General features: G+C 38.6%; 1 protein-coding gene across 6 annotated transcripts in view; it reads left to right on the top strand.

The window, feature by feature from the left end:
- The window catches only part of SMC6 (structural maintenance of chromosomes 6), a 75725-nt gene that overhangs the window by 1470 nt on the left and 58024 nt on the right, over positions 1–16231 (top strand). For 5 of the 6 annotated variants that reach the window (XM_028496692.2, XM_007127334.4, XM_007127335.4 and 2 more), the window contains 3 exons: positions 7171–7313; positions 9751–9868; positions 11890–11995. In XM_028496692.2, the coding sequence (XP_028352493.1) occupies positions 7176–7313; positions 9751–9868; positions 11890–11995 (362 nt within the window). In that variant the 5' untranslated portion in view covers positions 7171–7175. Of the gene's footprint in view, positions 1–4169; positions 4298–7170; positions 7314–9750; positions 9869–11889; positions 11996–16231 lie in introns of all 6 variants that reach the window. The other variant, XM_028496691.2, reaches the window with a different exon arrangement.

Here is a 16231-nt window from a genome sequence, read left to right as displayed (position 1 = left end):
CCCTCCCTGTCCCACCCCTCTAGGTGGTCACAAAGCACCGAGCTGATCTCCCTGTGCTATGCGGCTGCTTCCCACTAGCTATCCACCCTACGTTTCGTAGTGTATATATGTCCATGCCACTCTCTCACTCCGTCACTTTGTGCAAGACAGAACCAGTGTTGTGTGACCCCCGACAAGTCGGGACCACCTCTGCAAATTTCAGTTCCTATCCCTAACAGGATTCTTAAATATGTGAGGGTGGGGGGATAGAGAGAGAGAGTTAGAGTTTTATCTCTGTACCTGTCTATAATTAGTATGAAGTATTTAGAACTGAGCCTGGCAAAAAGTCAGCACAAATGGCATATTAAAGTGGTTACAATGAAAATCCAGTTTCATTCCCAAAAGTTTATTTTACTGAGTATATTTTACTGAGTGCCTGGATGTAGAATTTTGTGTAAAACTTGCCTAAACCTTGACTATCATTTTTAGACCTAAGTTAGGAAAATTAATCAAAGCTGTTACTTGGCTTACTTTCAGGAATTAATAAATAACTCAAAATTTTACCACAATAGTAGCATTATATTTAAGGCATAATTAAATGTCACAGTTTTATACACACACACACACACACACACACACACACACACACACACACACACGTCCAGATGACTGAGGGTCAAGTGTAGATACTTATATTAATGTTAGTGTTTTGGATTCACTAGTTAATGAGATACATCTTTCTCACTAAACATAGTTTCCCTGGTGACCAAATTCAAAATACTTCTTGTGGCTTTCTTAGCTCCACTCCCAAATCTGTCTGTACTGCAGAGTATATTTTACTGTCTACTGGCCTCTCTGCCTCAGGAGCACTTCAAACTCAGTGTTTTCAAACAACAGAAATGTATTATTTATCCTCCTTCCTTTCCAAACCTGCTCAGTCTACTGATAATGGCACTTCGTATTAAGAGTAAAGGTTGTTTCTGAAAATTAAACACAAGGTAAAATTTTATAAAGCAAGCCCACGTTTTAATTGGCTTGAATAGTAACATTAGAGGGACATATCGCATTAGAATCCTTTATGTAGTTTTATACATTAACAAAGGATGGATGAGAAGATGAGCAGATTAATATCCAATTTCACTGCCTATAAATAGTCAAACTTGGTTAAACTCAGTTCATACCACGAGGAACCTGGACGTTAAAGAGGTTTGACTTTGGGTTTTGACAACCTGGGTTTGGATCTAGGCTCTGCTAAGTTATAGCTACATAAGTCTGGGTATCTTTTAATTGAGCCTCAATATCCCCTTTTGTAAAATAAGGACGATACTTAGAAGGATGTTGAAGATTAAAGGAAAGGTTTGTACCTCCTAATCCCCTTCACTTATTTCATTCCCGACCCCTCCCTCTGGCAACTATCCATTTGTTCTCTGTATCTGTGAGTCTGTTTTCATATTGTTTTGTTTCTTTTGTTTTTTATATTCCACATATAAGTGAGATCATATGGGTATTTGTCTTCCTCTGTCTGACTTATTTCATTTAGCATCATACCCTTTAGATTCACCCATGTTGTTGCAAATGGCAAGATTTCATTTTTAATGGTTGTGTTATATTCCATTGTGTGTGTATGTGTGTATCACACCTTTATCCATTTATCTGTTGATGGACACTTAGGTTCCTTCCATATCTTGCCTATTGTAAATAATGCTGCAGTGAACATTGGTGTGCATGCCACTGCTTTTGTTCAGCACCCCTTATCCTTTAGAGACTGGTCTCTTTTGCCCGTATTCTTACTCTCTCTGTTTCGTTTGTCTTCTATATTGAGGTCACAGGAATTTTTTTTTTCCCCCCCACAGGGATTTTTTAAAACACAAATCTGAGTGTTCACATTTTATTATCTGAAGTGCTGTGCTTAGTACTTCCTAGTTTTGCTCATCTGGAATTGTTTGATGGATGGCCTAATGAGCTTTTTCACTTATTTATATTATTTATTATATATTGCATCTCACATTACTTCATGATATAGTCCAAGTAGTGTGCTTAATTAATTCAGTACATTCAAAATGAGGTGGTATAATGCAGAATGAATTTGTCTGTGATGGTGGGAGAAGTGGAATTGGGAATGAGGTAAACAGTCCATGGTAGATTCAGAAGCAGCGGCAATTTGCCTTTTTTTTAACCACTGTTTTCTATTAATAATTCCAGTTCTGTTATACCGTTCTCACTGCTGTTAGCCCCTACTTTGATATGAATGGGAAGTGTGAATTACTACATACTCACAATAAAATTGAAAATTTAGAAATGTATAGTCCTTTGTTAAAATGCTTTTGGTCTCTATCAAATTTCCTGTGTACATGCTTGCTGGAATTAACCCTTGGCGATTGATTTTTCTTCTTGAACTTTTGTTTTATTGAGAATCTTCATATTTGTTACTCTTCCTGCTCTGATGGAGTTTGCTTTCTGCGAGGGGGAAATAATATGTCCTTTAATTTTAATTTTTTTATTGTAAATAAACAAATATTAAAGACCATGAAGAGCTTTATGGATATATTGAAAATCCCAGAGGAGCTTTTTTTCTATTTTTGTATATTGCAGGACATTAAAAGTATTTTTCTTTGCATCTGTTTATATGTGTCTTTAGCCTATTAGAAACAATTTTACTATTGTAACCTAAAATTAACTCTCAGGACATTCATGTGTGTTTTTAAAAATCCATTATCATTAAATTACAAAGTGATTCCTATTTTAAAAGGTAGGATCCTTCAGTGTCTGTTAGGTGCAAGTTACCATGGTAACCTAACAGCAAACTGCAAATCCCAGGCTAAGCACAGCAAATAAAAAACATCATTGTTATGTAGCACACTGTCTGCTGTCTTATATAGAATCTCACATTCGTTGTGAGGAGCTAATCACATTTACCTTCGTGCCCCTTGTTCCCCCCAGTTTTACTTGAAAAACTACCATTTTCTAATGGTAAAATACTAAAATCAGTCAGCTGATGTGTCTGCTAACTGCAAGATCGTGTATTAAGCATTAATAAAAACAGTGTCTAAAAGGGCATTTAATGTTGGGAAAACCAAAAAGTAATGCGTCTTCTTTGCTCTTCGCTAATAAATAAATTATTGTAATTGAGAAAGGAATAGAGGTATGGGTGGGAAAGAAGGAAGTGTTGGGAAAATAATAGCCTGGTGGTATTCTAGGGAACTTCAATAAGCAACAAGCTGAAACTAATATACATTAATTCTTGCTATTAAATAATTTGAGAATTGTTCGATTTTCAAGTGCTGACTTGTGTAAGAGATTCAGAATAAACATTAAATTATTTGTAAAAAAGATGCTGAATATTATGTAATTGTGACTGTAACACTAGTACTGTCTCAAAAGGCATTTGTTAAATGTCCTTCTTTGGATGTTAACTAATATACCTTTTAAGTGATATTTGATTTATCATGATAAATTAGGTTCCTTATTGCCTTCAGGATAGGATAAGTCCCAAGTTTTTTAATGTTGTTTACAACAGTTCTTCTCAGACTTTAATGTGCTTGTGAGTCACCCGAGACCTTGTTAAAATGAAGCTTCAGATTCAGTTGGTTTAAATTGAGGCCTAAGATTCTGGATATCTAATATGTTCCTCGGAGATGTAGATGGCTGCTTGATGGTCCTTGGACCACACTTTGAATATCAAGTCTACCAGTCATTCTATGACTGGCTTCTTCTCTGCTGCCCTAACTTTATTACTGGTAGCTATGCCTTGTCATTTATGGCACTGTGTCATGGACATGCTTATAGTATCCCCTACAGTAGCAGTTTGCCAAGTGTGGTCCAGGGATCCATGACTCTTTCAAAGGGTCTACAAGATCAAAATTGTTTTCATAATTATTGTAAGGTGTTATTTCCCTTTTTCATTTTCATTCACTTGTGACTGTACAGTGGAATTTTCCAGAGGTTACAGACATGTGATGATGCCATCGCTCTGACGACTGATAGAATGTGTACTTGTGTGTTGCTTGTTTTAAAAGTTTTTCAATTTTGATTTATAATATGGTAAATATTGATAGATTTAAACAAAAGCTCTTTGAGGTCCTTGATACTTTTTAAGACACCACAACCTTTGAGAACTGCTGCCCTATGGTTTTTTTAGGCCATGGACACAAAGACTCACATCTAAAACTTTACCAGAGCTCTTTCCATAGCTTACGGTGGCTGTTCGGCTAGAGTGGGAGTTTCAGCCCCCCACGTGGACACTGCAGTGTGGTGGCCTCCTCACCTTTCCGGGCAGTGGTAAAAGGCCTCCTCTGACACCATCCAAGGGGGAATGGGAGTAAGTAGCATCCTGTTACCCCCTGTTGGGGGTGGACATCTAAGTTCTCCACCTGATGCCATCATCATGGCTCCCTACTTGGCCTACACAGCCTTCTCTGAAACTAGCTTCACCAGGGTGGAAGTCCAGGCTACCCACTTGGCGTTTGCTGGTGTTGCGGGGGAAGAGGAAGGGCCAACAGTTCTTTTAGTGATATTTGACTGGAGTAGAGTGATTGTTGTCTAAAAGTTTCCTGTCTTGTTAGGCTCCCCTTTTCCTGCTCCTTTGTCTAGAGAGAGCAAGATTTCATTAGGCATTTTTGTTTTTCCCCTGTACCTGTTGGTGTTTCCCCTGTTGCTGGCTTCTCCAAGTCTGGGATAGTTGAGGCAAAACAAAAACTCAGGAAACCACCACGATGTCATTCCTTGGGTCACGTGGTTCCTAGCCAGTCTGCCTCCTTCTTCAGAGTCGTCTTATGTTTGTTTTATAGTATATAATTTTCAAGGATTTTAGTTTACTAAGCAGTGGGAATAGGGAAAATTACATCTATTCCATCTTCCTGGAAGTGGAAGTCGCTGATTGCTTTTATTAACTTGCACTTTGAGATAAAGAATTAGAGACTGAACTCCAGCCCCACTGCATATCTCTTATATTTGGTTGTATAAATATATATGAATAAACATTAAAATGTTTTCATTAAAGAAAAACTAGGTTTGAAAAACGCAAATAACTACTTTTGGGAGAAAAAAGTTTAAATTTAATTAAATAGAATTGATGTGAAAGGAGTCATGACCACAGTTGAGGATTTTACAAAACAATGTAATTTTGTGTAGTAAATTTGAAGCTTTAAATTATCAGTGTTCTGGAAAATAAAATTATAGCAAACTTGTTCTAGGAAGATATAATGAACCTGTAATAACCAGTGTACAAAAAAGAAATTGAAATGATTTCATAAAGTTGAAATAGTCTCCAATATCTAATAGCTTTAAGCTTAGTTCTTTCTCACTTTAAAAAAACATTTCAATGTCATGCCAGAATGGTGATTTCAGAGCATTAAAAAGATGGGGAGGGCTTCCCTGGTGGCACAGTGGTTAAGAATCTGCCTGCCAATGCAGAGGACACGGATTCGAGCCCTGGTCTGGGAAGATCCCACATGCCGCGGAGCAACTAAGCCCGTGCGCCACAACTACTGAGCCTGTTCTCTAGAGCCCACGAGCCACAACTACTGAGCCTGCGCTCTAGAGCCCACAAGCCATAACTACTGAGCCCGCATGCCACAACTACTGAAGCCTGCGCGCCTAGAGCACATGCTCCGCAACAAGAGAAGCCACCACAATGAGAAACCCACACACCGCAACGAAGAGCAGCCCCTGCTCACCCGCGCACAGCAATGAAGACCCAACGCAGCCAAAAATAAATAAATAAAAATAAATATTTTTTTAAAAAAAGATAGAGAAACTACTCAGTTCACTTAATGAAGCATGCATTGTCAAAATAAAACCTGTCAAAGATAGTTCCCCAAAGCAGTTCCAACACAGTACCTATAGATATTTGATGTTTCTGCAAAATTGGTTCTGTCAGTGTAACTTAAGAAAGCAGTGGATAAAAATTAAACACTGTACGAATGTCTGTCTCGCCCGCCCTCCTTCTCTCGCATCCCTGCTCTAGGGTCCCTGTTCTCCGTCTACTTCATGCCATCTTTGTAACATCACTCCACTAGCCCCCCAGCCTCCCCCCCACACACACACACTTCATCTTGGCTGTCTTGCCCTGCAGGTACATCAGCAAGTGGAGCTTTCCTCTTTTACTGAGAACTGACTTGAATCTTTCAATCCAAATGCATGAGAGAGAAAATCTCATTTAATCCACTGCTGCCCAGGTACCTGGTACAAACAGGGCTGCTATAGTATAGCACTAGGGGCACCTAAGTGGGTTGAGAGTAGAGCTATTTTTATATTCTTACATCTTAGAAATTTTTTATTACCTATGCTGTGGATTTTTCTTTCCAGTTATTCAGCAAACAGTTATTGGGTACCTATCATTTTAGATCTCTAAGTGAATTTTTAAGAGAAAAATGAAAGCAACATTTGGAGTAGTCAACCATTTAATTTCAATCAAAGACCATCAGCTTTGACTTGAGGTGCAGCATTTATATGTTTAGAAAATCTTGATGATGTTCATTTTCTAGGTATAAATTTTATAGTATATCAGTAAAAAAAAACAACAAAAAAACACAATCAGCATGGGCTGTTTCTTTAGAGAAGAGTTAAGGGACACTATTGATGCTAGGCAAATATGCTTCTTTGGGAAAATAATTAAAATTAGTTTCATGTGGTTCACTATTTATAACTTATAAAAATTGGATGATTGCTCTGGAATCATTTCAGAGGCATTATGCCATCTCTGTCAATAGATCCACAGTTTCACAAATAAGATCTTTTACCTTTTGTGAGCTTAGGAGTTAAAACACTTAGGTAGGCCCATATGAGTAAAATCCTTGGTCATGAATCATTCTGAAGTAAAATCAACTAGTGTAGCATGTGCAGATTTTTTTTTTTAACAAAAATTTATTATCTTATACTTCTGTAGGTTAGAAGTTGACGGGTCTGCCTGGGCTAAAATCAAGGGGCCAGTAGGGCTGCATTCCTTTCTGGAGGTTCTCGAGTATCTGTGTCCTTGCCTTTCCAGCCTCTAGTGACCACCTGCATTTTTTGGCTCATGGCGCCCTCCCTCCATGCAGATGATAGTTTTACTTTTTTTAAAGTAAAAATGAATGGATATAGTACTAAAACTTTAGCTTTGTCTGTCTTATTTTGTTAAGCTTTTTAATGTATATGGAACAATCTTATGGATGCTATACATGATTTTCTTTATTGTCACTAATATTTGTTTAGACCTGATGGCCAAAAGAAAGGAAGGAAATTTCTTCTCTCCTGGAAATGCCAAAAGACCAAGACAAGAAGAGCTGGATGATTTTGATAAAGATGGTGACGAAGATGAATGTACAGTTTCTTTCACTAATGGTACCTCTACTTTGGTGAGTGCAAAATTACAATATTATGTCTTTTGATTTGCATGTTTCTCATGTCTGGTTTATATGTCATATTCTTAATTCAGCATCAGGAGCTGGGTCTCTGCAGAGGAAAAGTAATATGAATTTTAAAAAGCTGAGATAAAATCATCTGACTAATTTTGAAGTTTATGTTAATGATTAGAAAAAATTAGTAGAGAAAACAATGAAACAAGGAGCTGGTTCTTTGGAAAGATCAATAAAATTGACAAACCTCTACTAAGATTGACAAAGGGGAGAAAAGAGAGAAGACACAAATTACTAATATCAGGAATGAAACAGAGGTTATGACCACAGACTCTGCAAACATCAGAAGGATAATAAGGGAATACTGTTAACAACTCTACACACATAGATTCACAGCTTAGATAGAGTAGACCAGTTCCTCGAAAAGCACAAACTACCACAATTCATTCAATATGAAATAGATCATTTTAATCACTCTGTAACTATGAAGGAAATTTAATTCATCATTTAAAAACTCCCAGAAAAGATATCTTCAGTCCCAGTTGGTTTGATTGGAGAATTGTACCAAATGTTCGGGTTCAGGTTCAGGTTAGCATTCGGGAACAATTCTTAGACTTAACATCAAATGTATACACCATTAAATGAAAAATTGATAAGTTGGACCTCATCAAAATTAAAAACTTTTCGTCTGCAAAAGACCCTGTTATAAGGATGGAAAGTCAAGCCAGGAGAATATTTGCAAATCACATATCCAACAAAGTTCTAACATCTTGTTTGTATAAAAAACTCTCAAAATTCATCAGTTAAAAGCAAATAATCCAATTTGAGAATCGGCAGAAGACATAAAGAGACATTTCACTGAAGAAGAGGATATACAGATGCAAATAAGCACATGACATGATGTTCAGCATAATTTGTCATCAGGGAGATGCAAATTAAGACCACAATGAGATATCACCGCATACCCATCAGAGTGGCTAAAATTTTTTGAAAAATGACAACACCATATGCTGGCAAGGATGCAGAGACACTGGATCATTGAGTGGTGGGAATGTAAAATGATATAGTCACTCTGGGAAATAGTTCGGCAGTTTCTCTAAGAAATTTCACATGCAACTATCTATCATATAACCCAGCATCTGTCACAGATAAAAGAAGATTTATCTTCACACAAAAATCTATACATGAATGTTCATAGCAGCTTTATTCGTAATGCCAAAAACTGACAATCCAGATGGCACACAGTGAGTGAGTAGTTAAACATGCTGAGGTACATGTATACCCTGAGATACTACTTAGCAATAGAAAGCAGTGAAGTACTGATACAGGCCAAAATGGACAATTATGCTGAGTGAAAAAAAAGCCAATCTCAAAAGGTTACATTCTGTGTGATTCCACTAATATAACATCTTGAAATGACAATGTTTCAGAAATGGAGAACAGATAAGCGGGCCAGCCAGGGGTTAAGGAGGGGGTGGATTGGGTGGGATGTGGATGGGGCTCTAAAAGGACAACATGAAGGATACTTGTGCTGGAAATCTTCTGTATCGTCACTGTGTCAATATGAGTATGCTGGTTGTGATATTGTACCGTAGTTTTCGAGATGTAACCTTGGGCAGAAACTGGGTAAAGGATTCACAGGATCTCTCTGTATTATTTCTTACAACTGCATCTGAGTCTTCAATTAGATCAAAATAAAATATATTTTTAAAAAGTCTTCAACCACGATTTCCACGATTTTCTACTCATACAAGGATATAAATGTTTTCTGCTTTTTAATAAGCTGGTGTTTAGTAGAAGAGAGCCAGGGATTTTTAAAATAAATGACTAAAAAGGCTGGAGGCGTTAAGTGTTCTTTAAAAAAATTTGGAAGGTTTGGTAAAATATGTTTGATTTATTTTCGTATTTTTAACTACGAAGTCTGACCACTGTGTGCCGAACTTTTGCTTGAAACATTTATAAACTTTCTCTAATTTAATTATGACATATATTCACAATATGAGAATTATAATTATATATCCTCCCCGCAGTGGGGGACATTTAGCAGTGTCTGAATATATTTTTGGTTGTCACAACTAGGGTGAGGGGAGAGTGCTACTGGCATCTGGTGGGTAGCAGCTAGGGATGCTGTTAAACATCCCACAATGCACAAGACAGCCTCTGTCCAACAAAAAATGATCTGACTCAAATGTTGGTATTGTCCGTATTAAGAAACCTTGATACACTTATTAGATCCTATAAGGACTTTAGAATGAGTGGTTAATCATATAAGATCTCCATTTAATATCATTTACTCATTGACTAAAGTTAACATTTAAAATTATACTTTCTGTAACTTTTTTCATTGGTAGCACTGCTAATCCTTCTCTTCTAGCAAATGATTGGTTGATTGTAGTGAGTGAATTTGATTGTTTTCTCTCGTTTTTTTAATTAATAGACAGCAGCAGAAGTTGGAATAATTGAGAGTATTCAGCTCAGAAACTTCATGTGTCATTCGATGCTTGGACCCTTTAAATTTGGTTCTAATGTCAACTTTGTTGTTGGCAACAATGGAAGTAAGTGCTTTTGCCCTCCTTATTTGACTTTGAACAGTACATTGAGATCAGAATGCATTAACTTTTAAAAATAGGTGACTACTAGTGCTGATAAATCTAAGTTTTAGACCTCTGATTTGTGGTCATGAATTTTTTCAGTATTGCCTGCCAGTCTGCACTTTCAGAAATGAGTTAACTTTAGGCTCATTATGCAATAGGGATAAACATTTCCTGCTTATTCTTCTGAATCTATGTACCTTGGAATTCATACCACAGAAGAGTAGGCAAGCTATCCTCATTGCAGCTGTGGCAGGCCTGTGTCTTATATCTATTAAATGTTGTAACAGTGTGAATAAAGTGCCTTGGGAATCCAAACTTGAAAGAAGCTAACTCTTACGGTTGTGGCCAATGAAAGCTTTAAGAAGAGGTGGTATTTGTGGTGGTGCTTGAATAAAAATGAAAGATTCTTTAGATCTTATTGGGGAAGAAGAAGCTGAGATGTTCCAGGCAAAGATTGCTCATCACCAAAGGTCGGGAGGGGTAGAAGCAGATGTATACGGAGAGAGGTGAACAACCTCATAGGGTTTTATCATATCATACATGGTAGGAAGGGGCAGAAGCATACGCTGGAGCATCAGTTGTAGGCGATGTTGTTGAGGATGTTGACTGCATGATAAATAGTTGGGGAGTTCGTTCACAAGTCAGTGGGGAAGGAGTTAAAGTTTTAGAGCATAGAGGTGACATGGTGAAGATTTGTGAAACGAACTGGCCACATTGTAGAGAGTAGATTAGAAGGGGGAAGACATAGGAGTTAGACCAGTTAGGTAGCTTTTGTAGTAGACCCGCCGGATGTGAGGTGTTGACTGCTTGACTGAGCCAGTACAGAGGGAGAGGAGCTTGCCAGGGTCCACGACTGGTGGCCGTGCTAGAACATGAAACTAGTACAGGTAGCTCCACAGTCTGTTTAGTTGTTGTTCTTTGTTTTCCCTACTCTATTCGGTCAAGAGGAAAGTATTTTCAGAAGGAGGGAATAGTCAAAGGAACCAGAGCTACGGGGAGGTCAAACAGGACAAGAAGTAAAGACAGACTGGTGGGTTGGTTCTGCGGTTAGATCTTAACTCCTGAAACAGTGAAGTTATTGATATAATGCAAGTGGTGGAGGCAGTGAATTTGGAAATGAAGAAAAAGGAGAGAGTTAGGATAGGGACTTGAAAGACATTCCAGGAACTAAAATGGGCTAACCAGTGTGTACTTTGGTTAATTTGGAGTATATTGTGGAAGATGATGAGCTGATAAGAGTTGATTAATTTGGTTGATTGTGGAGTTGAGAAAATGGTTACCATAACTGTTAAAGATTTTGGAATTTTAGCTTATGATATTTTATGTCTGTTAGGGTAAAAAGAAGTATATTCTTCAAAGAGCTAGCAAATGAATAATATTCAAATTAGGAATAATAATTGTCAAAATATTATATAAAAACATTGTCTATATGACTGATAATTTTTTCATATTTAAGCTCATTCATTCAATAAATATGTGAGTGCCTATTATGGGCTAATATTAGAGATAAAGCAATGAATAAAAAAACAACAGTCCTGTCCCTCTGGAGCTTGAGTTCAATGTTAAAAATAGTTTCTGGCTTCTGAGAATTTATGGGAAAAGTAAATTTTAATTAAATTAGGATGTAAGAAAAATTAGATGAGTTAAATGTATATGGGTAATTAGAAAGATAAATTCATTTAATAGGCTGATGGGCCAAGACGACACAATGAGAGTTTTAGGTTGGAAAGGTATCAGCCATTTTTTCCATTTCCTTATTAGTGGCAAAGATTTGATTCCTGAAATGTACTGATTTTTTTCTAATAGCAGCAGCTAAATATTTCATGATATGTACAACTTTTTGTTTGTTTTTGGCACTGGAAGAAAATTATAATTGAAGTATAATGCTTTATTTCAGAAATTTTTTTACATCAAAGTGTAGGAGTCAGACTTCTCTTTTCTCCCTCTAATGAATGTGATTTCTTCAACACCTGTTTCTTTAGGTGGGAAGAGTGCAGTACTCACAGCTCTCATAGTTGGTCTTGGTGGAAAAGCAGTTGCTACTAACCGAGGATCTTCTTTGAAAGGTTTTGTGAAAGATGGACAGAAGTAAGTGTTTGTTTTCTACGTGTGTTTTTCAGTTCTTTAATAAGAAGCAGCTTCTTTAGAATCCCAATTCATGTAGACATGGTAGGAAATGAATTGGCTTCCCAGAACTGGAGCAGCGATATCATATCTTTTCATTCCTTTCTCTTGGCCCTGTTGCCAGCATAGCCCACTGTTGCCTGTTCACCTCTCCCGACAGAATGCTTGTGTCAGTTAGTGCCACGTGCCTGCCCACTAACACTCGTTTCTGTTACCTTTCTGGAAGAACGAGTGGTGATAAATCTGTGTACTTCTGTTTAAAGGAATATTTATAAATATTGGACTTTGCTGGCTCTTGACCCAAACCCAGCTTCAGCAAGTCCACGTCGGTATGATGTGGGCTAAGGCAGAGTTAGTGACCAGCCAAGGTGTCCCTAAACAGAATTTCTGCCTCCAGCTCTAAGACTTTCAAAAAAGTATTCCATCTGGCTCTCATTTTATATCCTTTACTCAGGGGGTTCACCAGTGAGCTTGACTTGAGGACCACAGTCTCAAGTCTCTTTGGGGTCCATCTTGACCCTTCGTGAATGGTCATATAACAACCCTCTGTGGCTTTACATTTGTACTTCTTTCTGTTATAGTTAATCTATATTAACTATATAGCATATTAACTATATTAATATATAGCACCTAACTATATATTAATTGCTCAGTTTGCATCATCATAGACTCATGACCTTTTGCCCATTAGGAAACTCTCTTCAGGCTGATCTCCTTATTCTTTTTAATTCTGCCTCAGAAAGCTCTGAGGGATCCTCGTTTCTCCTAACAACTGGGTGCCCCAGACTCCGTCGTACCAGCTCCCAGAGCAAGGCTGCACCCGCTGCCCATTCCCCTTTCACACGCCCAGCGCCCAGAACTTCTGGAACTTTCATAATTAACAGTGATATCTTATTTTCTTTTTCCTTCATGTAACAGACTTTCCTCCTGCTCAGTGTTGTATCCACTTAACTTCCCCCATTTTCCATTTTTATTTCTAAAAAATAGAAGGGGGACGGGATGTGAGTCAGGATTGCGGGTTTTTTATGTATCTCTCGGTAACCTTGGGAATCTTAACCCTAAGCCAGGGTTCCAGGTTGACTCAGGAGAAGGGAAGAAAAGATACAGAAAAAATCATTTTCTATGCTGTATGGCCTTGAAAAAGAACTGTTTAGTAACAATTCTCCAGCTTATTTTCTGTCTCTCCTTATCTTACTTGGGCGCCAGCCCAACAAGGTCTTCTCTCCCACGGTCTCCAAACAAAATTATGGCTGAAATCAAAAATTAGTTATTTTAACACTTTTAAGGTACTGGTCTCAACTCTGCTTCAATTCATTATACTGAACTCTACATTTCTTAGTTGTCCAAATAGTTACCTAGTCTGCCTAGCTAGATAACACGTTGATCTTTCAAATAGAAACCTCAGGAAGAAATTTTTTTTTTCTGCACCATTAAGTGTTTTATGTCTCAATTAAAGATTTTAAATGTTTTTTCCATATGGGAAGTAGCTGGATCAAAGCAGAAACTTCTTTCTGAGATGTGTCCTTGGAATACCATTAAAAAAAGAAAGAAAGATAAAGGCTAGCTTACACAAATCACCAAGTTTGAAGGACACAGCTGCCTGTAGATAGGAACATTAAAATATTTTAAACCGTTAATAACAGTTAAAAGCTTTAACCTGAGCTCAGTCTCCTTTTTACTGACCTCGTCTAAAAAAATAGCTAAAATGAGCTTTTCCAAACCCATTACTATTCCTCTTGTCCTCCGCTTCCTCATTTAAAACATTTGGTATCTATAAAATTTCTCTTCTTTTATAGTCTCTGATTCTGTCATCACTTTTTTACAGAATCAGCTCATCGAGCTTTTCGGTTCTAGTCCGCATCTAAAATCTATGAGGCTATCCCGTTTTTCCTGAGGAATGTCTTTCAGTCTGGCAGAGGTTTGAGGTGGTCCTCCGGACTCTGTCCCTCCCGCACATCTGAAACATCACACTCTCCATCTGTGACGCCTGGGCTCGGGGCTACCTTTGTAGAGGGTTTCAACTCCTCAATTAGAGAAGCTTGCTGAATATGGTTAGGAGAAGCCAGACGACTGAGCCTGGAGGCCCTTTACTTGGCGCTCCAGCCTCTGATTATCCACTGAGGCTTTGCACTGAGTGCTACAGGGGCAGTGATGGAATTCTCCAGTGACCAAGGTCTCAGACCCCTAGCGATTCAGGTTCTGCAACAGGTTCAGTTTACTCTTCCCTCCCTCGGCCTTCCTAATCCTAGTCCTGGTGGCGTTGGGATCTTTGCACCAGGCCTGTTTTTGGCATCAGCTGTGGCACTGGGAGTGGGTTATGGGGGGACAAAAACTCATGCTCCTGCTGTACATTCCTGACTTACTAGTCAAGGTCACAGAACTTACTGCAGATGAGCTGGCCGCCCAGAGAAGGAACAGATGCACCCTACTTTTACATGGCTTTTTCCTTGCTCCTCGTACCGATCGGTGCACGGTGCTGCCGGTCAGCTCTGTGCAGATAGGTTCTCCTGGAGCTAAGAAAGAAGCCACATCCTTATGGTGGCGCTGCTTGTGTGTGTTGTCGTTCTGAAGGGACTCTCAGTGACAGTCTCTCTTCTCACTAAAGGGTCTCTTTATTTACAGACACTGGGCTCTATGGCTGTTGACCCAAATTCAGCAGCAGTCACATTAGTAGGTGGGGAGACAGCAGTTAGTCTCAGCTCAGTTATCCCTGTCTCCTTGTACGGGTTTTTTGAGCAGTTGTTGTGAGGGTTTTTTTCGTAAGCTTTAATTTTTTAAATAACTTGCCTTTCTTATATTTACTAAATTCATATGGCAGTAGGATACCAGTGCCTCCAAAGCTCTCACAATACTAAAGATAGCTTTCAAATGCAAGGAGTAGCTAGGAAGGAAAATAACAAAGTAGATGTTTGCTAATCAAGGGAGATGTCACTTTATTTTTAAGATGTTTTCATGAGGTACATTCACTTAATACTAGGTAATCATACTAGTTAATACAATAAATATTGTTTGCTCCATGTTGTAGGCCAGCTACCCTTCCCCTATCATACACTTTAGTTAATAGTTTTCAACCTTGGCTGTTCATTAGAATCAACCCAGAGAGCTTTCAAAAATCTCATTGATTACGACTTTTCAGGAGCATATCTGTCTTAATTAGGTATTTCTGATTAAAAACACACACACACACCCCCCCCAAACCACTCAGGGTAGCTTTAGAAAGAGGAGATTTATCCTAAAGATGCAGGGATATATATGTCTTGGAAACTTCAGTGAGGCAGCGTAATTGGATCTCATGAGTGACCAGAACTGAGAGACTCAGAACCAAAGATCTTCGGTCTCTAGGTCTTTCCTTTCTGTGTCTCTGGCTTTCTTTGTGTCTCTGTCTCCAGGCCTCTGTCTCCCTTCCTTCCTTAGCCGGGTGTGTGCTGCAGCTCTTCCGCCACACCACCTCCCTGCCTCTCCTCAGTGACTGCACTTCTGTGCTGTGCCCTCCTCCCTCCCTCTCCTGTGACAGGCATGCAGGTGTGTGACTGTGTTTCCCTCTCACTGTCTCTGGAGCATGTGTGCTCTTTCTTATTCTTCAGGTCTTTGGTACTCTGTGTCTTCGTGGGCAGGCGTTTATGTCTTACTGTCTTGGTGTGTGGGGCTGCGCATGGAAGGAAGTGCTCTCGAGTTCTCTGTGTCTCTGATGCACAGCCAGTGTCTGTGATTATGTGTCTCTGCCAGTCTGTCCAGGTGGTTTCCCAAGAGCTTATCTGTTCTGTGCTCCTGCTTCTCTCTGTCATCTCTGCACACTTTATACTTGTTCATCAGAATATAATGCCCCAAATTGGTTTCTCTAGTCCCAGAGGCCTCAGAACTTTGTATCTCCAAGGAATCACCACCTTTCCACTTGATGGTCTTAATTTGAGTTTGTTTTAAAAACTTGTGGTTTTGAAATAATTTTAGATTTACGTAAGTATTGCAAAGATAGTACAGTTTCCTTACAGCCTTTACCCAGTTTTCCTTAATGTTGACATCTTAAACAACTGAGGTACTTTTATCAGAGCTATGCGGTTAACACCGGTACAATATTATTCACTAAACTACAGACCTTACTTGGATTTTACTAGTTTTTCTTTTTTTTTTTTTTTTTTTTTCTTTCTTGTGTTACGCGGGCCTCTCTCTGTTGTGGCCTCTCCCGTTGCGGGGCACAGGCTC

This window comes from Physeter macrocephalus, chromosome 12 (assembly GCF_002837175.3).
Source record: "Physeter macrocephalus isolate SW-GA chromosome 12, ASM283717v5, whole genome shotgun sequence".
Taxonomy (NCBI): Eukaryota; Metazoa; Chordata; class Mammalia; order Artiodactyla; family Physeteridae; genus Physeter; species Physeter macrocephalus.
This window is presented reverse-complemented; position numbering and strand designations above follow the sequence as displayed.